The sequence below is a fragment of the Malus sylvestris genome, chromosome 9 (genome assembly GCF_916048215.2).
Source record: "Malus sylvestris chromosome 9, drMalSylv7.2, whole genome shotgun sequence".
NCBI classification, from domain to species: Eukaryota; Viridiplantae; Streptophyta; class Magnoliopsida; order Rosales; family Rosaceae; genus Malus; species Malus sylvestris.
The window spans coordinates 417,410-433,204 of record NC_062268.1 but is presented as its reverse complement, the minus strand read 5'-3'; the positions used below and the strand labels follow the sequence as shown (position 1 = coordinate 433,204).

Genomic DNA, 15,795 nt, shown 5'->3' with positions numbered 1-15,795 from the left:
AAAAAAAAAAAAAAAAGTCCTCCATACATGTCAGATACAGCACACAACGTGTCACACGTGGGGCTTAGCTAACAGTGTTTTAACTTTTCATTAACAGAGAAGAAAAGCATGCTTATTGACCAAAAGCTAGGCAATTAGTCCTCACACGGTTGTGGGCACAAAGACCCGTCAAAATAAAGCGGCAACCAATTCTTTTCCCGAGTCAAGGAAGGAGAAGAGCTTCCGAGTCAGACCACGAGTCAAGAGTTTCCTGGCACTGCACTGCACTGCAGCCACTACCCCTCTCTATTTATTAAAACGACACCTCTAGGTCTGTCTATGTATCTATATATATGTGTTGATTTCCTCACTCTCGAATCTGCAACTGCAAGCACACAACCGGCAGGCTTGCCAGCTGCCGCCCAACTCTTCTCCTTTTGCTTTAACTTTTGAATCAACTTCCACACATGCCATAAATTTCCTAGCTCTCTCCATCTCTCTCTTGTTGTTGCAGTTGCCCAACACTAACATATATTCTTCCTCTCCTACACAACTACTTGCTTCTGCTTCAATTAAGCTAAACCAAGCTGAATCATTCATCAGATATTTGATTAATTAATCCATCAAATATATATAGATAGAGAGATGGAGAATATTAAAGAAAACTATGTTATAAATGGAGGAGTGAAGATGCCAGTTGGGTACCGGTTTCGTCCCACGGATGAGGAGCTGGTGCTTCACTACTTGATGAGGAAGGTTCATGCCGCCCCATTGCCTGCTTCCATCATTCCAGAGTTCGATGTCTTCGAAACTCATCCCTGGGGCTTGCCGGGTTAGTTTTGTTCATGCTTTTTTTCTTACTGATCTTGTTTTTTCTCTCTGCAGACTTCATCCTTTAATTTATTCATGTTTAAATGAAATAAAAGAACATGGATGAGCATAAATCATTGGAAGTGTGTGGAAATCACTTTCCTTTTAATATCGGAGTTTTATTCAAATTATAAAGCAAGGCTAGCTAGCTAATTGGTTCATCGTTATTGGGCTGTGCAGGTGATGTTAGGGGAAAAAGGTATTTCTTTCACAATGAAAATATGAATAAGAATGTTGGCATCAACAGCAAGAGAGCTGCTGGATGTGGATACTGGAAGCCTATTGGCAAAAAGAAGCAGATTGTTAATAATTCTGAATCCAATGAAGCCGTTGGGATCCGGAAGACGTTGGTTTTCTGTGAAAGGAAGCGCCGCCGTTGCCACCACCACCACCATGGGAGTACTAATACTACCACTCAAACTCGATGGCTCATGCATGAATACCGCCTGTTGGCTTCTCAAGCAAATCCAACCCAGGTTTTGGAAAAGGAATCCGGAAACTGGGTGGTCTGTCGCATATTTCAGAAAAAGAGAAGGCCTACTCAAAGAACATCAGATGATATGGGGGTCGTTTCTCAACGCTCATCAAACTGCAAGAAGACTCGGAGATTATTGGAGGATTATATCTCGGCAGATGATCATTCACGACGTTCGGATCCTGATCTTACAACACTTTCTTCCCCATCATGCTCGAGTGACATCACTCATGAGCTCTCTTCCAATGACAATGGTGAGCTAGACGATGATCAGGAGGGACACAGTGTTAGCATGCCGATTAATATTTAGCTAAGTTATTATATATTGATCACATTAATCGTGTTTTGTTTAAGATCAGTAGTACTATCACGATAGCTTTGGTTAAGCTTCCTTAATTCCGTGTAATTCATCATGTAATCCAACTCTTGAGCAACAAATTAAATGAGAATGGCCACTCTAACAGCAAGAGGCATTCATATTGTTGCAAGTAAAAGACTTATCAGTGGTTATTGTCAACAGTTTCTTATAGTATTTATTGGTTTAATTGATCAAAATCACCATATATAACAATACTGAGAGGAAAATAAAGTGGTGCAATGCAAAGATGGCATATGATTTGTTTCCGAGTAAATCTGGAGGTAGTTTTTCTCTTTTCTTATCAAAAGGGGCAAATGATTTCTGAGACAAAAAGATGACCCCATTGAATTGGGTATATCTATCTATCAATATAATATGATGATGGTTAATAGTTAATATTTATTCGTGTAATGGTACATAAATTACTAAGAAAGCAACAAGATTGCTACACCAGAAAAAGGAATCCAAAGACACATAGGGAAAGGATAAGAGGTTTTAATTGTGAAGGAAACACAAGTGGTACATAACGTGTTTTAATTAAAGTAGTGATAAATTTTATTTTTTAAGTTATTAAATTTTTAGTACACATATCTAACTATTTATATAATAATACGTGATGTACCATCCCATAAACCGATTACACTGAAAAATCTTCTTTGATCTTGGCCTTTTTGGTTCTGGGCATAAATGAAAAGAGGTTCTTTTATTAGTTCTATATTATCTAATCTAATCATGGCACGTAAATATAAAATAATCAGAAATATGTTGGTGGTGGCAGAGAGCACATGTGGGGTGGGGGAAGTCGCAGACTCGCGCCCCTCTTTTTCTATACAATTCATAACTCAATACCCCATCCATAATATACAAGTAAATTAATGCTTCGCCTTATGGAACCTAGCTCGATGACCTTTTGGCATTTTAGTCCCTAATATACAATAATTGGAATTTAAAAAATGGTTCGGATCCTTTTCACAAAGTTCACGAGGCACACAATTCGAACATTTGAAATTTAATAAAATTATTAAAGTTATTATAACTCTTAAATAAACTCATGTTTGTAACTGTTGAATCAAATTTCAAATATCTGAATTATATGCCTTGGTGGACTTAGTGGAAAAAAAATCCAGAGAGGATCCTTTCTCTTTAAAAATGAAGAAGATTATGTCTTCTTCGACCATGTATGCGATCGATGATTAATTATATTGTTTAATTGATTATCACGTAATTAAAAAAGGGTGTTGGTTGTATTGGGGAAGGGTAACAAAGCACAAAATGTTTTATATGTACTTCCAGAGTTGGGATAACGCAACCTCTCTTGGGAGCTTGAGAATAAGATTCCTGCTATTTATTCCTACAGCCTTTATCTTTTTTTATTTTTTATTTTTTTTGAATACATCGATATTGGTATTGAATTCGTCATTCACGAAATTCGAACTTAATACTTCTTACTTATAATTAAAGAGAAATACCACAAGATCGTAGTACTAAATGATACCTTTTATCTTATTGATTATTAAGATTTTACCATTTAAACCCATTGATACTATACCCTAATTTTCATAATACACTGTGCACAGTTCTGAAGATTTAATCACAAACGTAATTAGAAGTAGCTAGAACAACACGGCATAAGACATGTGGGACCAATGCATAGTGGGCCAGACGGGAATGCAAACTCACAGCAGTCAATCAAGTGCTGAAGCAAGACAAATGCAATTTTACTTGGTAGTTCAAGCAAGGCAAGGCAAGGCAAAGACTAAAGACTCAATTCGAGTCAGTCACACATCAAGACAAAGTGATCGTTTGGAAAAAAATTAAAAAAATGGTTAAAAATGTTTTTGGTCAAAATAGTAGTACGGTGGGTCAATTTGTTAATCTTTATGACAATATAGATACAATGTTATTGTTATCTAATTATATAACATTAAAATTGAAAGATGAGTTTCTCCGCTTTGGTGATTTCCTTCCTTCATGGTTCTCATAGCCTAATTATCATCTCTATGGTCTTGTTTCTGATTGCAAAAGTTTGATCAAAGAGAACTGAAGTTGCAATTTGCAGTATTGTTATAGAAAACATAATTTTGCAGCCGAAGGGCTAGCCAAATTAGATTTGAATAGCGAGATAAATTTTCAAGAATTTACAGAACCTCCTATTTATTCAGTATAAACTATTTCCAATAACTGTTTTGATATCGCTATAGTTACATTAGTTGTTCTTTAGTGCTTTTTTTGGTCCTTTTTCTCATGTTACCGAAAATAAGAGGAGTGGGGGCACTCGTGGCAGTAGTTGGAAGGCTTAATTAGCAAGTAAAATTATGCACGTTACTCGTTTAGTGGCGTAGAAGGTGAAATTAATTAATCTGGATATATGTGAGTGATCTGACATGTGAAGTGGGCTTAGTCGTTGTGGTAGGCCAGGACAATGCATTCAATTCAAATATTTCCAGAAGAAACAGCTCCTTCCTATACATGTATGATGTATCTTTCCCTTTCGCACAGAAATTTCCTTCTAAATTACCTATTAACTCTGTCTTGGAGAACATTCGAACGTTACCAATGAAGAATCTTAAGCTAGGTTTTTGCATCTAATATTCATTGGATTTAGGAATTTTCAAATCCAACTACGTGAGGTTTTGTGCGTGCACGTATACATCAGCCAAGAAAGAAAGACCTACTTTACATTTTGAGAAACCTCAGGAAGGTTTTAAGAGGCTTAACAAGAATGGCCCTTTGGCAAAAGAACGGCCCATCATCACGTTTGCTGTGGATTTTTGACCTAATCCAAAAACACAAGCCTGTTGGTAATTGAAGCCTGTCAAGTTTTTCATGAACAAACACGTGATACAATTTAGACATGCAAAATAACATATTTGCATTTTTTAATACAATAAAACACACGTGTGTGTGTGTAATAGTAAGATACAATTTTATTAATTAGAGAGTGCACTAACAAGTGTGTCAAACATCCAAGACAAAGTTACATTTAAATAGTAAATATACGGGTCCAAGACAAAATTAAAGGCCAAGCACAAAGAGGGTTCTTAATTAATGGTTCTACAAATTAAAGTTATCATATAGCAGTAATAGTGTGAGAATGCGAGGATACAGTCTCATATTAATGAATGACTAAACTATACAAAGGTTTATAGGGAGTTGTACTACTTCTTATATTACCAATTAATTTTATAGCGAAACTTAAACTTTCTTCAAATAACACGTATATATAGATGCATGTGTTTATGAAACAGAATTATGAATTAGTTAAGCAATTTACGTAGCTTAGTAGGGCATGCCAATCCCTCTGGACCTCTGGTGCTGGGTTGATGGTTAATTATGAACGTCCTAACCCCGCAACATTCGTTTCTTCCCTCATTTCAACTCCCGTGAATATTAATTTTCTCATTTTCTTTCTAATTAATTTCCTTCACGTCGGACAGCGTACTCTCTTGATCGACCCGTTTAGACTGGATCAATTTTATTCAATTATTTTGATTTATTAATTCCGGGCTGCCGATCGGATTAATGATCGCTCTCTCCGCAACACCATCTTGATTGATCTCTCTTAAAGTTTACCGTTCATGTCTCTCCTCCTCGTGCATCGATACCTATAGGCGCAGCCGCCTCGTCGTAGTCAGCCAGCCAGCCGCCATGGGTTGCGGCATTTCAAGGTTGGATCGACTCGTGAAGGAACGGGGCATGCATGACAATTATACCGAGGAGGACGAAATGAAAGAGAAAGAGAGATTACGACGGGTGGAGAAGGTCAGAGAGCACACAAAGGAGGAGAAGCAGCTGCCACATGCACATGCAACAGCGAATAAGGGAGGCCGCCAATATTACCCGGGCGGCCGTCGAGATTTTGATGACGATGATCGTGACCAAATGCTACCCAACGGTGGTGACAGGGAGGATAGCTTCATAAATTGTCCGCGATCCCCCAGTTTTAGGGACTATTGCATTGACGACGACTCTGATGAAGAAGATAGGCACCACACCCCCATCAGCGGTATTAGTGTGTCTTTATGTCTGAATAATATTATTGTTCATTAGTTAATAATTTAACCTATTAATAATACATAATCATTTTGCAGGTGATGATGCTGATCATATTAAAGATCATGCAGCAAATTCAGCGGAATATCGGCATACCAACAAGGTAATTGATAGCTAAAAGTACAAGCCCTATCCGTTTATATATACTGCTTAATGAATTGATTAATTATTAATTAAATCCTAGCTAATTTGCTTTTCTGTTTTTTTAATTAGGTGCTGCAGGGAATATCAGAGGATGATGAATTAGTGAAAAAAGAGAGCAAAGGGAGATCACGAGGAAAAATTAGGGGTGCGTTATCGAAGGGCAAGCAAACGAAAAGAATTAAGTCCTACTTACACGTCTCCAACTGGCACCACCACAACAATCCAATCTCACCGTCACAAAGTCCCCAAAAGATGGTTGCTGCTGGAAATTGATTCATTCCTTCGTTAAATTAATCTGCATGTACATGCATCATGAGTATGTATCATATTGAATTATTAATTAATGACGCATGCATGCATCATATTTATATAGATCAGCTTTCCTTCCATTTCTCGATCGAGATCTCCCCCCCCCCCCCCCCAAACATGTATAGTCACAAGGGTATACATGATTTATGCGATGAAGCCCGATATATTGATCTTTTATATATCCGACTCTTATTTCTTTCATGTAATAAAAAGTTCATCATGGTACAGAGTCACATTATTTTCATAGATATTAGGAGAACTAGGCATGATTGAGAATTCAGATTGACAATTTGTCATGCAGATAAAACCACAAAACCCTACATGCATGCATGCATGGGTGTTTACCCTCAGTCAGGGTTAACTTTGCACCGACCACTGCAAACTTTGTGTCCTGACTTCTACGGAAAATAATGTATCACAGGGATCTCAGGCAATGCTTCAAAAGGCGGCTAGCTTTATTTGAAAATTGCTGCTCCTCCGGGATCCATCTTTAATTTGTGTCTCATCTCGTCCCTCAGCACTCCCCTTTAATTTCCTCCCTTAGGCTTCAGGAAAACGTAACACACCTTTCCGAATTTTGACCTGTCAAAGTCTTTATTCAAACAACAATAATATCTTCCATATGTCGCTTTCATTTTCTTCATTTCCCCACTCCCCCTATAAATTCAAGGGCAAGCTAATGAACAGTATAAAATGAAAAAGATACATCTCTCTAAAGAAAGGCCATTTGTGTCTTCAAATCGCAACTGTACGTTTCTTTTGAAGAACCACATTTTTGCTATATGATGAAAAATGATGAACACACATCAATTTTACCACATCCGTTGTTTTTATTTGATTTACTTAATTTAATGACTAAAAATAAAGAAAGGCATATAACAAACTCAAAAAAACGTGTGACTTTAGTTCCCTTATAACATATGCTGACAAGCCAAAAGGCACTTCCTTGAGACGAAAAGTATATTTATATGTGCGTGTGTATGTAGTGAACAAGTTATTAAGTTGTCCTGATTTACTTGTAATGTTTCAAATGAGAGTCCCAATTGGTCCAAAACCTTTTCAATGATTGCATCGATCGTTTGCCTCCCTTTTGAATAGAGGATAATATAAGTTGTATTTAATGTGAAGTTATCTGAAATGTCCAAGGCAATTTGGCAACGGCGAAAGTTATAAAAGCATACACCTTCTTTATAGAGTATAAAGGGGTACCTATAGATCCTGGTCACATTTCCCGATCAATGTGGCATTAGGTGTAGTCCAGCATCAATTTACACATGGAAGCGGTCCAAATGAGTTAAAGGGATCTAACTTTTTCTGATTTGCTTTATGCAAACGAACCTTAGCATTAGGCCATCTCTAACCGATAGCTGGTCAGAGTGCTCGATTTAGCTTTCTGGCCCTCCAAGATCCTCTAAGATATTAATATTTTAATGAACAATACATTGCCATATTTGTCTCCGTCTCCAACCGAGGGCCAGAGGGTCAGAGGGCTCGTTTTAGCCATGTCACAAAAAACCGTCTCCAACCGAAGGCCAAAGAGGCATAAGGCCAAACATAATTTATTATTTAAAAACTACAACAACTTAAATTTAAAAACTACAACTAAAATTTAAAAATGACAAATTAAATTAAAAAACTACAAATTAAACTTGAAAACAACATTAACTTAAATTTAAATTTTTTGTGAAGAATGGTGAATGAATGGTTTAGGTATTGATAAGAAAAAAATAGAATTTTTGAGAATTAAAAAAAAAAAAGGCCCCAAAAAAAAACCTAAAAAAAATAAAATAAAAATTTGAATCCAATGGTAACTGGCACCAGCTAGCCGTTGGAGTTGAAATTCTTTTTAAGAATTCCTGTCGGTTATAATCGACAGGAATACATATATTGTATTTAATGTAAATGTATTACTGTTGGTTATAACCGACAGGAATACATTTATATTATTAAATTATATAAATGTATTCCTGTCGGTTATAACCTACAGGATTAAGCAATTTTCTGGCCAGCCCCGGGCTGGTTGGCTGGCTGCTTGCAACCAGCCCTCCAGCCCTCTCCGATTTCGTGGGGCCCTCTCAGATTCCACAGCCCTCTGGCCTAGCCCTCGGTTTGAGACGATTTTCGGGCTATTTTTAGCCCTCTGACCCTCTAGACTTTTCGGTTGGAGATGGCCTTAGGTTGTTGTACTCATGAACCAGTAATTGTGGTTTACTGGTTTACTAACTACATCTTTATGAATTGCATGTATATACTTGACACGAGTTATTGACGGCACAAAGACAATAACAAGGCTTATCATTCATGTCCGACATGTAAAAGTTTCACCGTGTTACGAAGAGGACAAGGACTAGAGGTAGCTAATCAACCCATTGAGTTGTTAATGGGTACCTATTTTAAGATCCATTTAGAAAATATGTAAACACCACAATTTTGAGTGGTACTCGAATCATTTTGTGATGAGGATGTTATTGAAACAACACGTTGAAATCTGACCAAAAAAGAAAATTGGACACCAAAACAAAAATTACTACTGATGATATTGGATCAGTAAGCAATGGAGCCAAAAACCAAAGATTAATGAAGAACACATCCACTTTTACCACTCACGCGTTAATAATACAAGAAAAAGAAAAGACATACAAAGATTGAAATCTGCGGCCCAGACAGATGGAAAGCAAACCAATGCTAATCCGAAGCACATGAAAATAAAGTCAAATTGTAAAGTAGCTGAAATATAAATGATAAAAAATACAGTAAAATTAAAATCATTTAATATTCATCCCATTTATACACAACTTTACACATCCAAAATAGCATAGGGTATAACGTGCATTCAAGGATGACTTACGTCACACAGCAAAAAAAAAAAAAAAAAAACAGTAGCTTAGGTGAAACAAAAATCAATAAATTATTTGGCCTCACTTGGTAAGATATCTTCAAAATCAAATCTAATAACTCATTAGAGTAATTAGATGTTAGATTAGGGAGCCAACATGATTTGAACCCACGCTATGGTGTAAGGGCAATACTCCTCTTCATCACTGTAATAAAGGAACACTTGTGACTAAAAATTGTTATATATCTACTTAAGACACTTCTCTTGTTGCCAACCAAAAAGTTAAATCTGATGTGGTAAATATAGATTGGCATCACTCACTTGAGTGTTAAAGTTGACAGCAATTTTATTTTTTTAAATTAATTGTAAAATGTATTATATTATTGTTTTTTGTTTCATAAAATTTATTATAATAATTTAATATAATAAAATAATAATTTAATTTAACTTATCGAGTAAAAATAAAAATTTTAAAGATGGCAAAGTATCACATGGTTTATCAATTTTAAATTTCATATATTTTAGTTAGACATCTCCTTTAAAGACAAGACATATTGGTTCGATACTGAGATTCTTTTATAAAAAATAGATATAAAAAAAAGTTGATTGATAAATATTTAAAATAGCTTATTTTAACCGTTTTGGATGAAAAAAAAGTTGAAAACGTGAAACAATACAAATAAATTTATTCTTACAACATAACAGAAACAGTTTTATTTATTTCAAAGCACAGCAATACTAAACCAGCTCTACATTGCCCGCTCATTCACCAAATTGAGATGGCAAAAACGGTAATTTGACATGAGTGGAGGTGCGGATCTGACCCACCCACCGGCGCGGTCAAAGTAGGACAGTTTTCGTCTTAGAACCGCTTCTTCCTCGTCATCAATATCTGACTTTGACTGTCATCCATCCGCTACAACTAAACGCCCGCGTGTCACTTTCACCCGCCACTCTTTTGTCTCCACGTCAGAATTCTGCCCATCCCCCTAGGGACGTGTCTGCCCTTCCTATTCGGTATCATTCCCGTATCTTTTTATTTCTGCGATCACGGTTAAATTATGTTAATATTTTATATTCTTATTATTTTTATCTTATTATTTATATAAAAAAATTAATATAAAAAATTAATATAGTTTAACCGTAACCACAGAAATAGAAGAAGATGTAAAATGCATAGGATGGAGAGGGCAGACAATCCAAATCCTCCCCCTAGACAAGCGTGCGGTGGATTTTTGCTCCACCACTGTCCCATTGCTTGAAGCTACTCGCATCGAGATTCCGGTTACCAAATTACCCTTACAGTAATACGTGTCTCTTTGTCAGTGCGCGCTTTTTACTCTGGTAAATGACGTGAGGACGATCCTTTTTTCCCCTCTGCTCATTTTCTTTCTTGTTTTCCCATTTTTATTTTCATTTCCCACTCTCTCTCTCTCTCTCTCTCTCTCCCCTTCTTCGTTGATATGCTACAAGTCGTTTTGTATGGTCCACCGAGAGTAGCTCCTTCTTCCTCCTCGTCATCCCCCTTCTCGAATGTCGTTTGAAGCTGTAGAGTTAATCGCAGTCGTCGATTTGGAGTCGAGCGTTTTTGAATTTCCAGGGATTTGAGTTTCACACTGTGAGTCGCTCTGAGTCGTCGTCCCCGGTCATTGCGTTAGGGTTTTTCAGAAAAAATGAAGACCTCGCTCGGCATGTTTCGGAGATTCGAACTGCACAAAAACGATGCCAAAGATAAGAGAGACATTCAACCATTGGCTCAGGTCGACGAGCTCGCTCAGGCGGCTGAGGTACAGTTTTGTTTTATTTATTTCGACTTTATGAGTATAATTTTCTTTAGGACCTTCTAAAGAAGCTGAATAGTCTTTCTCCAGCTAAATAAGCGAATTCAGAGGATTTTTTTCTGTTTGATTGAGGAAAATTTTCATATAATATTTACTCCGGAGTTGTTCAATCAGTGATTTAAGCTTTGTAGCTGCTCTTGAAAATTACTGGATCTTCGCATCTTGAGTGGATGATTGATTTGACTGTGAATTGTAGCTAGTTTGCGTGGCGGCAGATATGATTATGGAGGATTAATGGATCCAGAAACTCTATGCTTCACACTTATGTTGTAGTTTGCAAACAGTAGTGGTAATTACTGGAAAATTTAGTTGGTGAGACTTTGTGTGCATTTTGCAGGCCATGCATGATATGAGAAATTGCTATGATAGCTTACTCTCTGCAGCTGCTGCTACAGCAAACAGCGCATATGGTGAATACTCTGCTTCCCTTTCATATGTACATTAGTTTTTAATTTGATGGTTACATGTTTTTATTATTTCGATAACGGAGAATGCCCAAGTTTGTCGACTTCACCAAAATGTAGAACATGGTCTTATGCCTCATATATGACACACCTATCCACTTTAAGACACTTTTGACATATTATAACTCCCTCACGAAATCTTGATTGGAAGAAAAGTTATGCCTTAATCTTGCAAGGACTGATTAATAGGGGCTGCTTGACAGCTAACATTCTACTCTTCTACCATTCACCGTGAGTTCAAATGCTTATTATGAAGGTTAGGTATTATTTGAGGAAATGACAACAAAAATTGGTAATTCTGAATTCTTGAGTTATCTACAAATCATATGGAATTATTGGAATTCCAAATGTTTATTTTATGAGATTTAACTTTAAGATAATTAACTCAACGCCATAGAGTTCTTCCCTTTGACCTAATCTGTACTTTCAGAATTCTCGGAGTCACTGCGTGAAATGGGTGCTTGTCTACTGGAAAAAACTGCATTGCATGATGATGAAGCGAGTGGTAAGTCAACCAAAGTATCTGACCCTGGTTTTTTGTGGGATGGAGGTGGGCAAACCTTCAAGCTTTGTTTTCTCACCCATGGCTAAGGTTATCGGGAGATGAACATAACATGTGTATTATGTCCATGAATCTGAGTTTGGTGATTTTTAGTCTTTTGAGATGAACATAGCATTTGTATTATATCTGTGAATTTAATTATGAAGATTTTTCTTTTTCTTTTTGTGAGTATTGAGGATTTTATGATTCATATGCCTTGTACTTAATTGGAATGCAGGTAGAGTATTTCTGATGCTAGGGAAGGTGCAGTATGAACTTCAAAAACTTGTTGATAGCTATGTGAGTTCTTACTGTTGTTTTGTGCTCATCATGATATCTTTTTAATCCTTTCCTTTAACCAAAATACCTTCACCTTAACTTTGTGTTAACTAATTGCTTTCTTTACTTCAGCGCTCTCATATATTTTTGACAATTACAAACCCATCGGAGTCACTTCTCAATGAGCTTCGGACAGTTGAGGTTTGCTCATGTGGATTCTCTTATTTTATTTGGTACTAGAGGTTTTATCAATAAACCCTCAATCGCCTTGCAGTTATATGTTTCTACCCTAGAGATTTCTGCTGTAATTGATTATTAAGTACTCTAGCTGTGTCACAAATAAAAAGGAATTTCAAGTTCCTGTTGCATTCGGACCTGCCCAAAATAGCACGCTAGGCATGCCCAAAACAGCAGTGAGCATAATATGCCATGGGCTTGGTGCAGGCTTGGTAATTGGTTTTTGTAAACTTTAACCTCTAATGGTGTTCTGGAGATGTTGACTTTATTCAGTGAATGGAACCCTACCTTTTGCACCTGAGAGGGATTTTGTCTAGGTTCCATTTCCTTTGGTTTCACCTAGACGCAGTGGCTGTATACATTGTTATCTATATATTATTCTCTGTTCCCTTGGGTTTGTATCACTGAATTTTCTTTCTTGTTATCATATGCAGGAAATGAAGCGACAATGTGACGAGAAAAGGTCTATTCCACTCTCTTTGAACTTTTTACTCAATAGAAGTAAACTTCTTCTGAATTTGGTTTGGTGTATAAATCTTCAGAGAAGTGTATGACTACATGGTGGCACAACAGAAAGAAAAAGGGAGGTCAAAACGTGGAAAGGGTGACAATTTTACTTTGCAGCAATTGCAAGTAGCTCATGATGAATATGATGAGGAGGCGACATTATGTGTCTTCCGATTGAAGTCTCTGAAGCAAGGACAGGCTCAAAGTCTTCTAACACAGGCAGCTCGTCATCATGCTGCTCAGGTTTTCTTTATATCTCCAATCAATCATAAAACTTCAAAAGTCCCGTTCTTCTATTAGTTTGACTCAAAGTTGGCATTCTTGTTCTTTGAATCAGTTGAATTTCTTCCGGAAAGGACTTAAATCACTTGAGGTTGTTGAGCCGCACGTAAGATTGGTTACAGAGGAGCATCATATTGAGTACCAATTCAGTGGACTTGAAGATGATGGTGGGGATGATGTTGGGGATGATGTTGAGGATAATGGTGAAAATAGCTATGATTCTAATGAAGATGGAGAATTGAGTTTTAACTATATATCAAGCAAGCAGGGGATTGATGTCACCTCCGCATCAAGGAATTCAATGGAGGTGAGGTCTAATGTAATTAGGAATTTATGTTGTTTGTTTGAGGCACTATACTCTGTTTATCATGCGGTGGTAAAACTCTCAAAGATTATACTATAATCTATCTACTGGATTTTGAATTTCCCTTTTCCGTATGAGTGACATTTAACTTCATCAACATTATGTATTAGTTTTTATTAAAGATTATAATGTTCAAATTTTAGTTATGCTGATATTGATCCAAGTGCCAGTACTGTTGGTGGTTTCAATTGTTGTTCAACATAGTGCTCAGTGTGAACTTTTGTCATTATGGTTTCTTTGTCATATTTTGTTTGTCCCAGACCCTGCGTAAAGCGGGAGCCTTGTGCACTGGGTACGACCTTTTTTTTTTATGATCTAGCTGCTCATTTCTCAGGTCGATGAAGTGGGACTTTTGTCTCCTAAAGCTACAAGAGTGGAATATGCAGATGTAAGATTTCATTGCCTTCTGAATGGTAGATTTGAAACCAAACTTCGAAGACATAAATGTTTGCCTTTGAACTCCAAGTATTGTATTCATAAATCTTTTTCCTTGTAGATAAATCTAGATAGAAACCAATGGGGTCTGAGGACCTCAAGTAGAGAACCAAGAATAGGCAGCTACTCAGCCCCAATTTTTGCAGAGAAGAAGTTTGATCCTGCTGAGAAAGCTAGACAACTGCAGGCACCAGCAGCACGGAAGTCTAATACATATGTACTGCCCACACCTATTGATCCAAAAGGTTTGAGTTCTTCAAGAACAAGTAGCGCGGTTCCAGGAACAGGGCCAAGTAGACGCAATCAAAACTTATGGCACTCTTCCCCATTGGAAGAGAAAGATCCTGGTGATACGTTGAATGCATCTGGTACAAAAGCTCAGCTGGTACAAAAAGAGAGCAATGTCAATAGTACCTCCACCCAACTACCTCCTCCCCTGGAGGGACTTGCACTTCCACAGATTGATACGTTGAATGCATCTGATACAAAGAAGATCAAGAGATATGCTTTCTCCGGTCCAATACCTAGTAAGTCGTCATCATCAAAGCCTGTGTTACATGCCAGTGGTCCCATTGCATCAACTGAACTACCGCAACTAGTTTCCGGAACGCTGTCTCGTTTACCAAATCCCCAACCTTCTTCATCTCCAAAGGTATCCCCATGTGCTTCACCTCCCCGTGTTTCTTCACCCAAGATAAGCGAGCTTCATGAGCTTCCTAGACCCCCCGGTTCATCATCTGCCAAATCAACAAATCCCAGTTCATCAGCTGCCAAACCAACAAAGTCGTCGGGATTTGTTGGTCACTCTGCTCCACTGGTTTCCAGAAATCAAGAACATAGCATGCCTAATAAAAACCCTTCACTGGCATCAAATGCAGCATCTCCACTTCCAATTCCACCATTGATAGTTCCCCGAAGCTTCTCCATACCTTCAAGCAGTCAAAGAGCAATGGCATTGCATGTAGCAAGACATTTGGAGTCTCCTCAAGTTCCAGGCAAGGCTGAAGAAGTTGCTTCACCTCCATTGACGCCAATTTCCCTATCAAACCTCAAACCAGTATCAAATGTTTCTGAAGTGGCCTCTCGCTCTAGTCCGATTCGAGGTTAGCGTGCGTTTTTCAGTATTTTTCCTCACCAGTTGATGTTCCCTTCTTCTTAGAAGTTAGAACTAAATTGCTCCAGCACAGGACAAATATATGATGGGGGGTGGATGTCGGAACAGTTTGTGCTTCATTCTTCTTGCCATCTAATTTATTATTTGTTCCGCTAGGGTTGTGATCATACGGCAAAAGCCCTACCTATTTGTCCGCATAAAATTTACAGATTTTCTCTTGATTCCTGCTCAGTCATCTTCCACATCCACAGCCGAATGATAATTCCTGTTCTTAGCAATTCTGATTTTTGAGCATCTTCAGTGCATGCAGGTGGGAGCTGATATCACACAGATTGGTGAAGCAGTGAATTTCTCAGGTTTCCTCGTAAGATTGTTTCGGGTCTCATTTTTCTTTCATTTAAGTACAGAGGTCTGTAAATATGATGTTTAATGTATTGTTTAGTTTCTCATCCCAACCTTTAGTCTCTCTTTGTTGTTGCTTATGATGAGAACTAAACTGTACGAAAGTCGTGTCTTTACGATGTTTCATATATATTTCTTCAAATGAAGAATTTTGTTAATCACCAGTGCTGGAAAAGGTTTTTGCGTTCGTTGAACCTGCGGAAACAGGTGGATTGCTGAATGTTAGAAAATAAAATCCACAAGCTTATACATTTGTTTTCACCATAGATCCTTTCTATTACACTTTTTATTGTCAACTAGCCATA

The 15,795-nt window shown here is 37.4% G+C and overlaps 3 protein-coding genes across 6 annotated transcripts; all 3 read left to right on the top strand.

Moving 5' to 3' along the window:
* Nucleotides 1–225: 225 nt before the first annotated feature.
* LOC126583408 (NAC domain-containing protein 83-like) lies at nucleotides 226–1,856 on the top strand. The gene is made up of 2 exons (XM_050247749.1): nucleotides 226–811; nucleotides 1,030–1,856. The coding sequence occupies exons 1-2, from the start codon at nucleotides 625–627 to the stop codon at nucleotides 1,632–1,634; spliced, it is 792 nt and encodes a 263-aa protein (XP_050103706.1). The 5' UTR covers nucleotides 226–624; the 3' UTR covers nucleotides 1,635–1,856.
* A 3,099-nt stretch (nucleotides 1,857–4,955) lies between these two features.
* LOC126582904 (uncharacterized) lies at nucleotides 4,956–6,268 on the top strand. The gene is made up of 3 exons (XM_050247131.1): nucleotides 4,956–5,688; nucleotides 5,774–5,838; nucleotides 5,949–6,268. The coding sequence occupies exons 1-3, from the start codon at nucleotides 5,331–5,333 to the stop codon at nucleotides 6,150–6,152; spliced, it is 627 nt and encodes a 208-aa protein (XP_050103088.1). The 5' UTR covers nucleotides 4,956–5,330; the 3' UTR covers nucleotides 6,153–6,268.
* A 4,147-nt stretch (nucleotides 6,269–10,415) lies between these two features.
* On the top strand, nucleotides 10,416–15,648 carry LOC126582351 (uncharacterized protein At2g33490-like). Of its 4 annotated transcripts, none has more exons than XM_050246490.1 (11): nucleotides 10,416–10,811; nucleotides 11,203–11,275; nucleotides 11,760–11,834; nucleotides 12,109–12,170; nucleotides 12,282–12,350; nucleotides 12,821–12,849; nucleotides 12,929–13,136; nucleotides 13,231–13,482; nucleotides 13,874–13,927; nucleotides 14,036–15,077; nucleotides 15,399–15,648. In XM_050246490.1, the coding sequence occupies exons 1-11, from the start codon at nucleotides 10,698–10,700 to the stop codon at nucleotides 15,407–15,409; spliced, it is 1,989 nt and encodes a 662-aa protein (XP_050102447.1). In that variant the 5' UTR covers nucleotides 10,416–10,697; the 3' UTR covers nucleotides 15,410–15,648. The 4 variants fall into 4 exon arrangements, with proteins under 4 accessions (XP_050102447.1, XP_050102448.1, XP_050102449.1 ...); XM_050246491.1 differs by having other exon boundaries at nucleotides 15,245–15,648; XM_050246489.1 differs by having other exon boundaries at nucleotides 10,417–10,811; nucleotides 15,390–15,648.
* Nucleotides 15,649–15,795: the final 147 nt, after the last annotated feature.